The sequence below is a fragment of the Puntigrus tetrazona genome, chromosome 2 (genome assembly GCF_018831695.1).
Source record: "Puntigrus tetrazona isolate hp1 chromosome 2, ASM1883169v1, whole genome shotgun sequence".
NCBI lineage: Eukaryota > Metazoa > Chordata > Actinopteri > Cypriniformes > Cyprinidae > Puntigrus > Puntigrus tetrazona.
In genome coordinates this window covers 25,288,953-25,304,883 of record NC_056700.1, presented here as the reverse complement: position 1 = coordinate 25,304,883, position 15,931 = coordinate 25,288,953, and the positions used below count along the sequence as shown (strand labels likewise).

Genomic DNA, 15,931 nt, shown 5'->3' with positions numbered 1-15,931 from the left:
CGTTCACTTTTAAAGATTAAGACTAAGAAGAAAATGTAAAAATCACAAACCCGTATTATATATAAAGAGAAACAAACGCAGACACCTCTTTTTTAAAGGTATAGCAATATATTGAGATATGCACATTATAAAAACAACAGACAATCGTTTAAAAGCGCTCGTGAATTATTAAACATTTCTTCTTTTAGTCAATATGACTTTCCAAACATTGTCAATGCATTCGTGACACGGGTTTAACGGCGAAGCCTCCTCAGTGCGTGATTGAAAAGAAATCTGGAGAAAATATAGCTTCGAATATACAAACACAGCCAGCTTCCGTTAAACCCTGCAGAACAATCACAGAGCCTTTCCGCGTTGAAGGCCACAAATAGTAAAATTAGAATAGAAGCGACAAGGTCTGAGAACAGCTTTGCCTTTAAATGTTTCTATCAATCTGATCCCACATTAAAAAATACAAATGCCCACACCTACAAACCGATGCGCGTCTTATTCAGTCTACAGTATTACAAATACTCTCCACCACTCGGTTGAACTCTTCGGGCTGGTCGGCGTAGACGTGATGGGAAGCATCTTCGATCAGCTGTAACAGAGAAAAGTCATCGCGTCATTTTTAAACCTCTACGAGTGTCTTGTGTCACAAACGCGGCCGTTTCTCACCGTGATGCTGGTGGGGCTTCTGCCTCGCATCTGAGCGACCGTGTTTCCGGTGGACGAGTCCACCCAGGACAGAGAGCCGTACAGCATGCTGACGGGCATCGACGGGGGCAGCAGATGAACACGCTGAACCATCGGCCTCTTGGCCCAGCCGAGAGACTCACACATGGCTTTAAAGCCCACCTCACCACTGAGAGGAAAACACAATTATATATATATATATATATATATATATATATATATATATATATATACACACACACACACACACACAGCTTCTTCTGCATCTATATGAGAACGCGTGTGTGGAAAGAGAGTACCTCGGGTTCTGAGCGTTACAGTGATAAATATACTGCGTCATGGTGTCGTCATCAAACAGATCCTCAAACTTCCTCTTGAAGTCGGGGACGGAATCGGTTCACCAGCCCTGGACCTGCATGAAAACACAATGTGATGATGTTTGAACAACAGATTATGATCATCACCTTGAATCGAAGCCAATCTTCACTTGCTCGTCTCCCAAAACCTGGTAAGCTTCCTACATAGACAGCATTTAAAAGCTTTAAAAAGGAAAGCCACATTAGATAGTAGTTGTATTTGTATTATATATATATATATATATATATATATATATATATATATATATATATATATATATATATATATATATATATATATATATATATATATATATATATATATATATATATATATATATATATATATATATATATATATATATATATATATATTTATTTTATTTTATTTTATTTTTTAAATATAAGTATATAATGCATTTTAATTATAGAATATTTTATTACTTTTAAATGTACTTTTTGTGGCAGAGGTTTTTAATATTTATTTACATTTTTAATAAATGGTATTTAATTAATTTATATATAACCTTATTTATATAAAATTTTGTCATGCTCTAAAATTTATCAGGTAGAAAATGCTACACACAGAAAACCTAGAAAAGACACTTTTTTATATTTATTATTAATAAAAATTATATTTATTATTAATGTAAATTATTAACATTGTTATCACAAACTAGGAGAAACTTTCATTGTTAATAAGTGTAAGCCACGAAGAACATTTCATTAATAGAATTATGAAATTGAAATGTTTATGATTACTGCACTCACACTTTTTTAAAAAAGCAGCTCTGTCATTATAGAATTTGACAGTGCTTAGCTTCACTGATTAAATCTGTAGAGGATTGCATGTCCTGTGCTTCATATGAGGAGCAAGAGAAGTTATGAAAATGCTCAAAAAAAGACCAAACAAACAACCAAAAACAGTCGCTGTCATCAGGCTGCTCATACTCACCCCAGGGTCCGGCCGCTCTGATGACGGCCAGCGGGTTGAAGAAGCTGAACACTGACACCACAGCTTTCACCCAGCGAGGAGGTGAGACCCTTTTAACCTCTGACCCTTGACCTCCTGACCCCTGTAACTGAGGCTGAAGTCGTTCAGGGAAACCCCACGCATCCACCAGGATGAGGTGACTGACTCTAGTGGACAAGAAAACAACTCAAGGTCATCTCCTTCATTATATTATCAATTTTAACATGGTTTGCGAAGTCTGACGAGCAAAAAATTATTATTCGTCCTCATTTCGAACAATATACGATTTATTGTTTCATATAAAAAAAAAAAACAACTACAAAATTATTTATGAAAAATGATTTTCTGTTGTTTTATTTATATTTATTTTCATATGCACTTAGCAGACATTTTAACCAACAGAGTAACATAAGCATTTGTTGATTTTATTACTATTATTGTGTTTTATTCATTTTATTTATTACTTTTTTATTTTGCATGTCTTCCATTTGTATTTTGGTATTATATTTTGGTTTACTATTGCAAAATGATTTAATCAGACTGCCAAAACATCATATTTTTTAACGAAATCTGATCATGCATGACCTACAATTAAACATTTAAATATTAACAATTAAAAAAAGAATCAGTAAACATTCTACCAAACGTCTTTTGTGTCATCACATGGATTTTAAATGAACTATAACTCAGTAGATGGCGCATATTATTATTACTACTGCAATTATTAAACTAGAATTTATTAACTTTTTTTAGATACCTTTCCGGATGTTGGATCGTGTAGGATGTTGCCAGGTAACCACCCAGGCTGTGGCCCAATAGGATCATGCGCTCCAGCCCCAGTGACTGTCTCCAGTGCTCTATGGAAGACACAAACTGCTCCTCAGCCAACGAGGCGTCAGACGGGAACGAGGGCCGAGAGCTGCGACCGAAGCCCAGCAGGTCGAAGGCGTAGACGGGTCGAGACTGACTCAAAGCGTCCAGGTTTCGGATCCAGAGGCCGACGCCGCCTCCAAAGCCGTGGATCATCACTAGGGGCGTCTGAGCGGCTGTAGAGACACAGGGACGCGTTCGGACAACATCTAACTGTGCGAAATACTTTTTACGGGATCTGAAACTCAACTACCTTCAGCTTTATGCTTGCGGGCTGATTTATCGGTGACTTTAAGGGTCCATATTCGGTTTTGATTTGGCAACGTCACAAACCTGGACCAAACGTCATTCTGGAGACCTGGGCACATTATTAAGACATAAAAATACTAATATGAAAAAAAAATAATTATGCATAATTTATTGTTATTATAATAGTAAGTATATGTAACAAGGGCAACTTAAAATTTAAAAAAATACCAAATTATATAATAGGATATTATAATACATTTCTAAAAATTTAAAGAGGACAGTAACTTACAGGCGAGAATTTTAGCTTCGGCACTTTTCAATAGTGACATGGATGTTGGTCTCCAAGAGGGCCACCAAGACCAGTTCCCAGAGGTCTGCCTGAACATAGAGAAACATATAAAGTCAGTGAATGGATGAGAGGTATAGGAAGGACTATGAGGCTGTCCATGACATGTCATCAGTCTGTGTACATGCAGCGTTACGTCACCTGCCTTTATACACAGAACAAGCCTGTCACCTGCTGGCAATAAAACCTGTATTAATAACGGTTTGAGGGCATAATTCATACGCAAGCACACAAAGGCAATGTTTTAAATAAATAATAACGTGGCGTCTCATGCTCGATATGACTGAAAGTTGACATCAGCACTAAAATGTAAACTTTCGTTTTAAATAGCAAAATAAGAAGCGATAACAAGCCGTAAAACGCAAGTCAATGAGAATCGCTTTACCATAAAATTCATTTTTATTTATGTTAGCAACTGTTCACCATATATCTGGAAGCATTATTTAGCATTTAAATGTTATTGCAAGCAATAAATAATAATAATAATGGCATGACTTTATTATAAAATAGTTTTTATTTAATAATTACATTTTATTTTGTGAGAAAAACACAAAAATGTTAATTATGTCGGTAGCGTCACTTTATTTTAATACAATTTAATTTTACATAATATTGTCACATGAATGGAATTTGTCACTGGCATTTAAATCAACATTTTACTCCTAAATGTGAAATTTAACACTCTTATAAGGAATACACACACACACACACACACACACACACACACACAGACGCAGAGGCAGAGACACACACACACACACACACACACACACACACAAAATAAGTTGCAAATGATTGTAAATGTTATTTAGTACATAAACTGAGCCATAAGTATATATGATGTAATAACCCAGCATGACTTTGCATAACGTTATGAGACCATCCTGAACAAACCATGACAGGCCCAGTATTAATGTATTACCCTATTTCCCTCACTGCATGGATTCTGAATGTTACATGCGATATGTTAAACGCGCAGCTTGTTTCATAAAAACAGGAAACGTCGTGAGAGACTCGCATCTCAAGGGTCTAGTATCATATGATGGTATATTCAGATACTCACTCGGTGTCAGTCTCGTCTTGCATTGCATCGGCGTTTGTAGGAGACATTAGTATCAGTACGGTACGGGAAAACTCCACAAGAACAGACTGACATAACGCTTCTTCGGACGGCTGTATTCGCTACCGGATCTGTCACATAAACAGACAGACCGTCACTTTAAAAGGCCCGTGTTTTGTGTTTTGTAACGCTGACGTCAGCGCCTTTAAAGGAGCCGCGTCACAGAAATAAAAGAAGTGGGTGAAGTGTCACGAGACAACTTTCATCTTAATTTGTGAACGTATTTGTAACGAAATGTCAAAGTTTCAAGCCGTCGGCGCGCTATTAAGGTGATAAGGAATAATCGAGTAATGTGGTTTTGGAATGGAAAAACGTGAATAAATGATGCATTTTAGAATTCAACAATTAAAAGCCTCTGTAAACCTCTGTAAAAGCATACTGTGAGGAATGTGTGACTAGAATCAATTTTTTCGCATCGAACGTTTCACAAGCACCGGAACTAAAATTCACCTGCCGTTGCGTCGGGGAGCGTTTAGAAGACGCACATCTGTCTCTCTCTTACACGTCATTCATTTCCCTGCTGCTTGATTTCGTGGCTTTCTGTGCGCAGTTCCTGCAGATATCATGTCGAATTCGGTGTTTTCCGTTATATCGCGTTTTGTGGAGGAGTACAGGAGCAGCACGCCGACTAAGCTGAAGACCATCGACGCGTATCTGCTGTATATTCTGCTGACCGGAGTGTTCCAGTTCCTGTACTGTCTGCTGGTGGGAACGTTCCCCTTCAACAGCTTCTTGTCTGGGTTCATTTCGTGTGTGGGATCCTTCATACTGGCCGGTATTAACGCTTATTTAATCATATATGGCAAGAATCAGAAGTGATTTTGGTTCAAATTTAGTATCGTAAACTCGTTAAATGTATACATTCCCAAACTCCCTTTATAATATGAGTAAAGGCTTCTTGGACGTTAAAAGGCATAATTTTATTGCTGTTTTTTAAACCGTACCTTTAAGATAATGTATAACATTTAATGTATATGTGTACATACACTTTAAGTTTATTTGTAACTAAAGTAAATGCCTATTTGCTTTATTTAGTTTTATTTAAAATTAAGTGTTATAAGCAGACATAAAACTACTTAAAAAGTACGTATGCGCATATGTTATGGTGATCAAAAATGATAAATAGCATCTATTATTCTCTGTAATTTTCAGCCACTTTAACTTCAGCTAATGTATGTTGATATGAACATGTATGTTGATCATTTGTGTTTTTATGTTCTGTCTTCAGTTTGTCTTCGCATCCAGATCAACCCTCAGAATAAAAGAGATTTCCTGACCGTGTCTCCTGAGAGAGCATTTGCTGATTTCCTCTTTGCTCACACGGTTCTGCATCTAGTGGTTGTCAATTTTGTTGGTTGAATGAGAGCCTCTTACAGCAGGTGTGTGTACCAGTAACACCCCATCAGTCTTTTTAAATACACTGTAAACTGTTTGCTCAGTTTTAAAAAAAATTCTCTAATAACTCTGTAGCTGACAGATAATGAATCCTTCTTTGTGTCACGTATACATTTTTGTGCAATGAAATGTTCAGTTGCACACAATCGCCTAAAATTATTAAATTATTTCACATTTTGCATTCACGTTTTTTCAAGACGAAACTTTCAGTTTTGCCATTTTTAATCACTGCAAAGACCCTTTTATTTGTGATTCAATATATATCGCCAAAGCAAGTATATGCCAATTATTAAAATGATCATCATTGGCGATTAGTTTGCATCTGTTTGGATTTAATTATGTTTTAAGTGCTGGAAGCTGCTTTTTTTGACAGCGCTAGAAATGTCACACAATGAGTCCTAATCTTTAAGTCTTATTAAAGCTGATTTATGCTGTATTCAGTTTTTTTGGTATTTATTATTTAAGTCATATGAGTCCAACTTGAGTGTAAAACTGTATTTCAGAAGATTTGCTTTCCATTGTTCTCACTGCTATAATAGGATCACACAATCAACAAGTCTTTTTTCATAGCGATTCATTTAACCATTAATTACTTCTAATGTAACGTGTTTCTGTGTTTTATTGCATGACTTGTTATGGCCATCAATAAATTCAATGTCAGTCATGCACTGTACATAATATTTTGCTAAATCATCTACATCCATAATGGGACAAATTACTGGAGCATTAGGAAGATAGACATTTTTTTTAATGGACTATAAATGTATTTTCTATGACTTTCTTTTCTCAAGCTAATCTGGTATTTTGCAGCCAGCTCTGATGGATCTTGTTTTTTTTTCACAGATATGAAGACCAAACGCTTCAGCTCAAGTGCATAACAACTACAAACACACACACACACACACACACACACACACACACACACACACACACAACTGTTTGCAGAGCTCTCAATGTTAATATTCGTTTTGACAGAATTGTCATTTATGATAAGTTCTTGTCTTGTTCCTTAATTTTTTTTTTCTACTTTTGTAAAACTCTCTGAAAGCTGGTGAAACAGAAATAAATGCCTTTAAAACAGTTCAGTGGTCCTGTGTTGTTTTTTTTATTGCACGACGAATCTAGCTAAGCACATTGAATCTATCTGTCTGAGATATATTTAAAAATAAAATTTTGAAGAACTTTTCTTTTATTCCACTCTGTCCGGTGTTTATATATCAATACTGCACTGAACACAGTTGCAGCGTGGAGCACAAATGGTTAAAACGAGCTCCCACATCTGGACGTAGTTTAGGGCCGAAGGAAGTGAGAGCGAACGCAGAAATATTTCTTCTCACAACAACTGTCTTTAAGAATAGGATTGTCACAGCCTCAGCGATGACTCTTCTACTACTTTTATTGTTTCCCTTCTGCCAGGTGAGCTTTCATTTTGCAAAAACAGATGTTGAAAAAGAAAACTGCTTCATTTAGTTAGGAATTTGTCCAAGCTGTGTTCATAGGAGTTTAGAGTTTACAAGCATTTTACAGCAAAAATTTCTAAATGCGTGAATACTACTTCTCTTCCGAACAATATATTGAACCGTTTGAAACCGTTAAAACCCGGAATGAAAGCGTTTCTAGCTGCAGTTTTCATTGGGAGAAAAACACTGACCCAATTCCTCAATGTACTTTTGAGAGCCTGCCATTAACTCAACTTTTCCAAACACATGATATTTTTTCACTTTCAAAAGAGTCACCAGAATGTACACATAATTTTGTTATTAGGATTTTTCTGCTCGATTGTTGCTCGTTGGAGACCGATGGACTACAGATGATGGATGTTTTGGGTTTCATTAGTTAAATAAAAAACTGAAAGTAAATAAACTGGCAGTGAAAAGCAGGCCTGTTCATGCACAAATACAGACTGATTGTTTCATTTTCAATAATTTCATCAAATAAAACATCTACGGGTTTTACCTTATAATGGCAATTTATTTTGATTGTGACTGAAAATATTGGACTACTTACTGTTTTTCAGTATTTTATTATTTATTTATTGCTATTATGAGTGTAAATGAAACCAGAAGCAGTCTGGCTTTATGATTTTTTTAATAAAATTTGATCACTTTTTTTTTTAGGTCAATAACAACAATTCTAACATCAAGTTATGATACATTTGTATTTCACTATACATTAGAATGCTGCAGAACTGATTATCATGGACTTACATTTTATTGCTGCTTATGTATATGGTGTATCAGAATTTCCGATATGGTGATGTTTTCTTTTTTCCTATTCATACAGTATATTCATTATTTTATGGTTTTACTGCATTCATATTAGCTACAGCATATTACGCATATACAGTTACTCAAATATTATGCATTTAAATTCATAATTCTAGTTACTTATATCCTTCATGTGACGTATAAAGTGTAGGCAACATTTTATTATGCCCAACATATGGACAGGATGCTGGAAATGTATTCCCTGCAAGACCTGTATCTGCAGGAAGATTGCTTAGCACTGTCATGTCTGCTAGAAGGATGTAGGTCCTATTGTTAATCGTGAAATGTAGTCTGTATTGAAGTGCTGAGTATCTTTCAGGTTGTCTCTGCACAGTGAGCACTGTAGGAGATGTGTCTGTGCTGGAAGGCGGCTCCGTGACTGTCCCGTGTCACTATAACCCACAGTACATCAGTCACGTGAAGTACTGGTGTCAGGGCCGGATGAGAGAGTTCTGCACGAGCCTCGCTCGCACCGATGACCCGGACTCGGCCCCTACCGGGAAGGGAAGGGTGACGATCGCGGACGACCCCACCCAGCACGTGTTCACCGTCAGCATGCGTGAGCTGACGGAGGAGGACTCGGGCTGGTACTGGTGCGGGGTGGAGCTCGGGGGAATGTGGGTGACTGACAGCACCGCCTCGCTTCATATCAGCGTCATTCAGGGTAAGAGGGAAAGTATAGCTCATTACAAACGTTATAAACCTGAAAATGCATAAATCTATACACTAATTAAACTTGCACTGTTACAAAAATGATATATTAATTGACAAAAGAGACAATAATATAAACATGCTATTAGAGATTAATATATTTGTGCTGTGGCGAAACTGCTTCAAATTCCAAAATTCAAATTTCATCGCATAAGTATTCGTACCCTTATCTGGGACAGTTGACATTTAGCTCATGTATTCACACGCTTAGGGTGACGTAAACCTGTGGCAAATACAGTTGAATATGTATGATTGGAAAGGCACACACGTCTTAATAAAGGTCTAACAGCATTAGAAAAAACATGCATTGAGGTCAAATAGAACTGTCTGGTTTGCGTTAAGCCACACATCTGTGGAAGAGTTCGCAAAAGACTTTTGCTTCACTGAAGGGTCACAGAAGCTTTGGTCTTTGTTAACCTTAATGGAAGAAGTTTTAAACAACCAGGACTCTTCCTAGATCTTGCCTCCTGCCAAACTGCATCTGATGAGCTCCATGATCATGTGGAGATAGAAGAAATCTACAGAAGGACAAACATCACTGCAGCAATTGATCAATTTGGGCTTTATGGTGGTTCGGAGAGACTCTATCCTGTCCTCAGTTAAGACACGTGAAAACACATGTGCAAAAAAGAGACTCTGAGACACAAGATTGTTACCTCTGAGACTCTGAGACACGAGATTCTCCGGTCTGATGAACCTCAAGTCTAAGCATCATGTTTGAATGAACCCAGCTCTGCTCATCACCTGCAGAGTACCATCCCAAAAGTAAAGTGTGCTGGAGTCAGCCTCATGCTGTGGGGCTGTTTATCAGCAGCAGGGACTGAGAGGATCGCTCAGTGCAGTGAAATATAGAGATAGCCTTAAAGGAAACCCAGCCCAGAGCTTTCAGAAACTCAGACTGGGCAGAAGGTTCACCTGCCAACAGGACAATGACCCTAAACACACAGCAAGAGTGGCTTATAGACAACTCTGTGAATGTCCTTGAGTGACCCAGACATAACCTGGGATTGAACCCAATCAAATATTTCCGGAGAAACCTGAACATATGCATCTGCCCCCATCCAACCTGACAGAGCTTGAAAAGTGAACAGGTGAGGTGACGAATATCAGAAAATTACCAAATTGCTGATGAGGCAAGCTTGTCTCATCAAACAAAAATACTTGAGACTGAAGATGCTTCCGCATAATATTTAGTTAAGGGTATGAATACTTATGCAACATAATTATTTTAGTTTTTTTTTATCTTTAATAAATTTGTGACACTTCTGTTTTTGCTTTGTCAGAATAGTGTACTGTATAGACTGATACTGGGGAAAACACATAATAAAATGTGTTGTAGTGAGTGTGACTGATGGTTGTGCTGCAGGCATGTCAGTGGTGAGCAGTATGCTGAGTGCAGATGAAGGCAGCAGCGTCACTGTGCAGTGTCTCTACAGTAAAAACCTCAGGTAACATTAATAACTCTGACACATTTTTCTGATTTAATATTCAAATCCATCACATCATTGACTTCTCTTCAGGTCCAGTGAGAAGCGTGTGGTGTCGCAGCGGAACTGGAACTCCTGCGTGGCGACGGACTCCGCAGGAACATTCAACAGCAGAAAAGTCTTCATCCGTGATGACAGGGACAGCACGTTCACGGTGACGATACAGCAGCTGGAGATGAGAGACGCTGGCTGGTACTGGTGCGGAGCCGGTCAGCAGCAGGTGGCTGTTCATGTGTCAGTCACAGCACAAACCACAACACGTACGTCACACAGAGGAGCCTGAATGGTGCAAATAAGGAGAAAACTACTGCTGATGTAGTTTGATTTTTTTGCATAAATAATCTCTGCTCGTAATGCATTTGATTTCTGTTCTTATGCCAGTGAGCACAGCGTCTCCCATCCAGATTCTGAAGACAACAGTCAGAAATCCATCTGTAATGAGCTCGAATGACCCTCACAGGTGACCTTCTGATGTACACCAGCACACTTCTCTATATTCATTTCTTATGAATGTCATATATAAACAAACATCTGTTTCAGTCGTCCTGTTTGGGAGTCTCCTCTTGTAGTGTGCGGGATCGTGCTTTTGGTCATGATGGCGTTTTTGGCAATTTGGAAATTACGACACCTGTTTAGTACGTTTTTACATTTTTTGTAGTTTTTTACTTTCTTACAAATTCATTGAATGAATGGATGAGTCAGCAGTTACTCAAACTAGTATCTTTGTGTCTTTTAGATATCTATTAAGTATTTGTTCATCGTTTAGCTTTAAAATAAAAATGGTGCATTCAGTTTTGTTTTGTCTGCATAAATTTGCTTCTTAACTTTGCAGAGGAAAAGCAGAAACACAGAGGGACGAATGAAGTGAACGATAATCTCACAGTCAGTGCATTTTTTCGGTTACCTTACAGTCAGCATTAAAAAATATATTACATTACTTCAAATAAAAATGTGGAAAGAGTAAAATGTAATTTTAATAAAGCATTTGAAAGATGTACAATTTTCCCATAAAGAAAATGCTACAAAATGAGCAGACGTTTGTGAAAGAAATATAACCCATTCATCACATTAGAAATCAGTGTGCCATAAGCATGATTTTTGAAACTAATATTTCAAGGAGATGCTTTAACAAGAGATTACACATGAAGTGCTCCTCAAAGATTTATTCAGATACAGAGCTCACGATTATCTCTGGTGTCCAACTGTGATAAAATGTTTGTATTTGATACTGTTTTACCCGTTTGCAGATGTGTCCTTGGAGAGAAGGAGACTGTAAGAACGCCTCGTTGATTTTCCTGAACACTCCAACTGTTTCCCAGTGATGGGAAACAACAAACTCATGGACATTCATGATGCCGAAGGAGATTAAAAAAGCAAACTGATGGACACTTTGAGTCCCACAGGCGGCAGGGGTAATATTTGTCATGTAACAGTTAAATAGAAGATCAGCTTTCATTTGAATGCATATTTTATGTCATGTATTCCTCTGTCTGTAAGCAGAAGCCTTACGAGTGCAGAGTTTAGGACGCGTTTTATTCATATCTAACAGTGCAGAAAATGTGCGAAAGATGTGTGAATGTTTACAAAAACATACAGAAGCACCGAGAATGTGTCCATATCTCACTTCTTACCATAACAGACACTATTTAATCACTTGTCATGTGTTTTATCATCATTTAAATAATAAAAGCATCATCGGTTATCACCCTCTTTACAGTAATGGTGCTTTATTTACATCCTGTATCAAGTCCTTTTCAAATCTTTGTGGTTGTCACCTACTACATATAAATAAATGAGGCCGACCGTCATTCTACTACTGGGAACTAGAGAAGGAAATGGCGTTAATACCCAGAAACTTCAAGAAGGAAACACTTGACTGTTGACTGCATTGCAAATTAAGTAAATTCTTATTAGAATATTCTAGACCAATGATTTTTGCTGAATTTGCAATCATTCAGGAAGACCAGGATCGTATGGAATAAGAAAGAGAGAAGCTGTATAATGAGATAAGAGTAAAGCTGTTTCTGTAGTATCACCACAAACAAAAAGTACGTGATTAAGATGCGGGGAAGATAACAAACATTGCAACATTTAGACAAAAGGACCGTGAGTTTAAGGAAGCTCATTGTGTTTTTCCTGTGGCTCATAACAGGCAAGTGTTTTTAATTTTTGTTAGTTGACATGTTTTGCTGTATAAAATGCTATGCTCTGTCTGAGTGTATTTTAAAATCAGGGAGATTACTTACAAAGCACTCTTTTGCGGTGGAAGTGGGTCTACCATGCTTGCAATGAGGTGCAGAGTTTACGGTTTTAGCTATACAGAGTTCACACAAGACAAGATAGTGATCATATTGAAACATTTACAAGGAATTTTTAAAAGGCTGGTCATTTTTTACATCAAATTGGCTAAAGGATTCTCAGCACAGCCCAAGAAGATGGACCCAGCGAAGGTAGGAAAGCGGTTTGAAAGAAATGAAAAGCATTAAATACAGCATGTTACCTTATGCATTCATAATAAATTTGGAGCCTAAAAATCTTAAAAAGTTATAAAAAGTTAATGTGCATTGATCATTTGAGCTAAAAGCATACATGCATGCATTATTTCTAACAGCATAGAATTTTAAATTTTTTTTAATCCAGGTTCTGAATGCAGCACAAGATTGTTAACGGTTCATACTGAGAATCATTCATTATTCCGTGTTATTATGACAAGATATATGCAAAAAAATATAAGAAATACTGGTGTTTTGATACAACAGGAGCCTACAATTACTGCTCTGATTCCCTGGTAATATAGCGTATGGTTCAAAGGAAAAGTGTCAGTAATTGATAATACGAATCGGGAGTTTCTTTTTACTATTATTAATGAATAACCTGCGGTATGAAAACACTGGGGATCTTATTGGTGTGCGTCGAGATTGAAATGGATATTTAATGTGGATGCGGAGCAGAACAGTCTTCAGCTTATAGTCTTAACTATTAGTATGGGGGCGACTTACATATCTCCAATTGAAAAAAATCAAGATTCTGTCTTTCAATGCCTATGACTGCGCAGTGTGTGTGTCTAGTTCTGATGTGTCTGTGGTGAAGCAGCAGTGTATCTGAGACATGAAGCTTGAGATATCAGTGTTCAGTGTCTCTACAGTTCTGGATATCAGTATAAAACTAAAGAGTGGTGGTGATATAGTAGCTGAGAGATGTTACACAGTGGGGAGGACTCACACATCCTTAGAGTTCATCACGTCCCAGATCAGTGATGATGATGGGAGAAGATCCTTCACTGTACTTTGATGACTGGACTGAGACGGACAGCTGATTCTGGCTGGTACTTCTGCTCTGTAGGAGATCTGCAGGTTCCTGTTGAACTTCATGTCTTCTGAAGTAGGCTTCACTAATCAAGTCACACAGTGTTTGTTGCTGGACCATCGAGAGAAAAAGACTATAGTTCTCTATCTTTTCAGTTTCTGATGCTGCTTTAGAAGATCCTGTTTCTGTTTTCGCTGTGACTGAACCAAAACCAGGTAATCCAGACTATAATTATATTCTTTTCTTAATTCTAATTTGACAGCAGTTGTGACCACAGAAGGATTTGTGTTATCTTTTTAAAATAATTCTAATATTATTAGTGCATGTTTTGTCTTTACTTTTATTCTTTAGTTTTTGCACAACCAGGTCATTCAAACGATCTTAACATTTAATTCAATTTGACATTTATTTTCTATTCCTACCAGCAACAGTGAGCACAGACACCAGCTCTGAGAAGAACATGTTAGTATTAACATGGTTTCATTTTTCACATTCACGAAAACTCAGCGTGTGCAACATATTTAACAATCTTTTTTTTCACAATGTGCCCTAAATCTATGTTCAACACTCACATTTTCATCTTTTTCTCTACCTATTCACCTATTCAGGTGGCACTCAGAGGAGCGTTTCTGTCTGTCACAGAATTAGAGATCACAGGCTGTTCTCACATTTCCAAGGTCTTCCCCAGGTTTCTAGATAAATATTTGACATGTAAAGCAACTAATCACAGTTCAGTTTGTTTTAAAGACGGTTTAAGGGTGTGATTATCTGAAATCATACTGCAATAATAGACACAAGATGCAGAAATAGACATTTGAATAGTGTGGCAGATTCTAACCATGATTATTTCACAAACGAACTGGAGAAATATGGCATTTTTCTTGTGAATGTATAGTTTACGGACTTAAAAAAAAGTATATGCTTTGATTTGCTGCAGGACTTCAAATGAACACTATGAAATCTGTAATTGAATCTTTTGCAGAATCAGACTGAAAAAGTCTAATTCCTCTATAGATTTAATTCCCGTTTATTTAAGATACTGTATTTTTTTTCTTTTTCTCAAATTGTATTCTTTCAGTTATTCATTCATCATTAAGAAGTCATTTTGTGGTCATTAGTTTCAGGTTTCTGTTTGGTTGTTAAAATATCACCCTTAACTGTCCTTTGGGTTCTAGATCTTCAAACTATGTTGCATAGAATCATTAAGTTAGTTGGCTTAGTTAATTTGATAATTAGCTTTAGTAATATGATATACTTACAATGAACCTTTTTAGTCTATCAATAATCTGATGTCTACTTTTTGTCCCACAGATTTAGGAGATAATTTTAGATCTAAAACCCTTGTGAAATAAAAAAATTCAATAATATAATTTCAAATAGGCAGGCAGACGGACGGACAAAAAGAAAATAACTGCACATATAAACGACGAGAACCAACAATTAAACAGAAGCAAACTGGAACTTAAATGCACACAGGAATTGACTAAATTAACAAGACACAGCTGACGACAAATTAGACAATTAACAGAAAGTAGGTCACACATGGCACAGGACAAAACAACAACAAAAGAGTCACGTGTGACAGAATAATGAAATTATTATGGAACCTTTCAGAATCATTACAAAAAATAATTATAATAAAAAAAATAAATAAATAAAAAAAAAAAAAAAAAAAAAAAAAATATATATATATATATATATATATATATATATATATATATATATATATATATATATCTGTGCAATCTATCGCTGGAAATTAAGTGTCCCTAAGTAAGCAAGCCAGAGGCAACAGCACCAAGAAAAAAACCTTGGGAGAAACCAGTTCTCTTCCTAATTAATTTATAATGTAATGTATTTATTTTATTTTTATTTATTGTATGTTTTATTTATTATTTGAAAAATTTTCATTTATATAATTTATTAATTTGCTATAATTGTAATGCATAGTTTAATGCATTTATTTTTGCCTATATTTTATTACACATATGCATATATTTTTTTTCTTGTTCTATTTTTATAATATGTGTATGTATCGGAACAGATGCCCAAGCCACCTCAGCTTCTCAATGTGGAGGAGCAGCGGGTCTACCCAATCTCTTTCCGAGTGACTGAGCTTCTTACCCTAGAGCTTCAATCTCTAAGAGGCGCACAGCCACCCTATGGAGGAAACTCA

The 15,931-nt window shown here is 36.5% G+C and overlaps 3 protein-coding genes across 3 annotated transcripts; 2 read left to right on the top strand and 1 right to left on the bottom strand.

Moving 5' to 3' along the window:
• Positions 1-160: 160 nt before the first annotated feature.
• LOC122363040 ((Lyso)-N-acylphosphatidylethanolamine lipase-like) lies at positions 161-4,684 on the bottom strand. The gene is given in 9 exon segments (XM_043264908.1): positions 161-580; positions 658-844; positions 975-1,060; positions 1,062-1,087; positions 1,987-2,171; positions 2,762-3,050; positions 3,128-3,232; positions 3,413-3,501; positions 4,533-4,684. Coding segments are annotated over 9 exon segments (1,104 nt in total). The 5' UTR covers positions 4,580-4,684; the 3' UTR covers positions 161-490.
• Positions 4,685-5,046: 362 nt separating this feature from the next.
• On the top strand, positions 5,047-7,064 carry LOC122322956 (dolichyl-diphosphooligosaccharide--protein glycosyltransferase subunit dad1). The gene is made up of 3 exons (XM_043216573.1): positions 5,047-5,364; positions 5,818-5,968; positions 6,828-7,064. The coding sequence occupies exons 1-2, from the start codon at positions 5,154-5,156 to the stop codon at positions 5,946-5,948; spliced, it is 342 nt and encodes a 113-aa protein (XP_043072508.1). The 5' UTR covers positions 5,047-5,153; the 3' UTR covers positions 5,949-5,968; positions 6,828-7,064.
• A 1,371-nt stretch (positions 7,065-8,435) lies between these two features.
• LOC122327511 (CMRF35-like molecule 7) lies at positions 8,436-11,976 on the top strand. The gene is given in 9 exon segments (XM_043222933.1): positions 8,436-8,511; positions 8,571-8,915; positions 10,329-10,410; positions 10,483-10,709; positions 10,831-10,909; positions 10,990-11,084; positions 11,282-11,331; positions 11,697-11,723; positions 11,726-11,976. Coding segments are annotated over 9 exon segments (1,074 nt in total). The 3' UTR covers positions 11,819-11,976.
• The last annotated feature ends 3,955 nt before the right edge of the window (positions 11,977-15,931 follow it).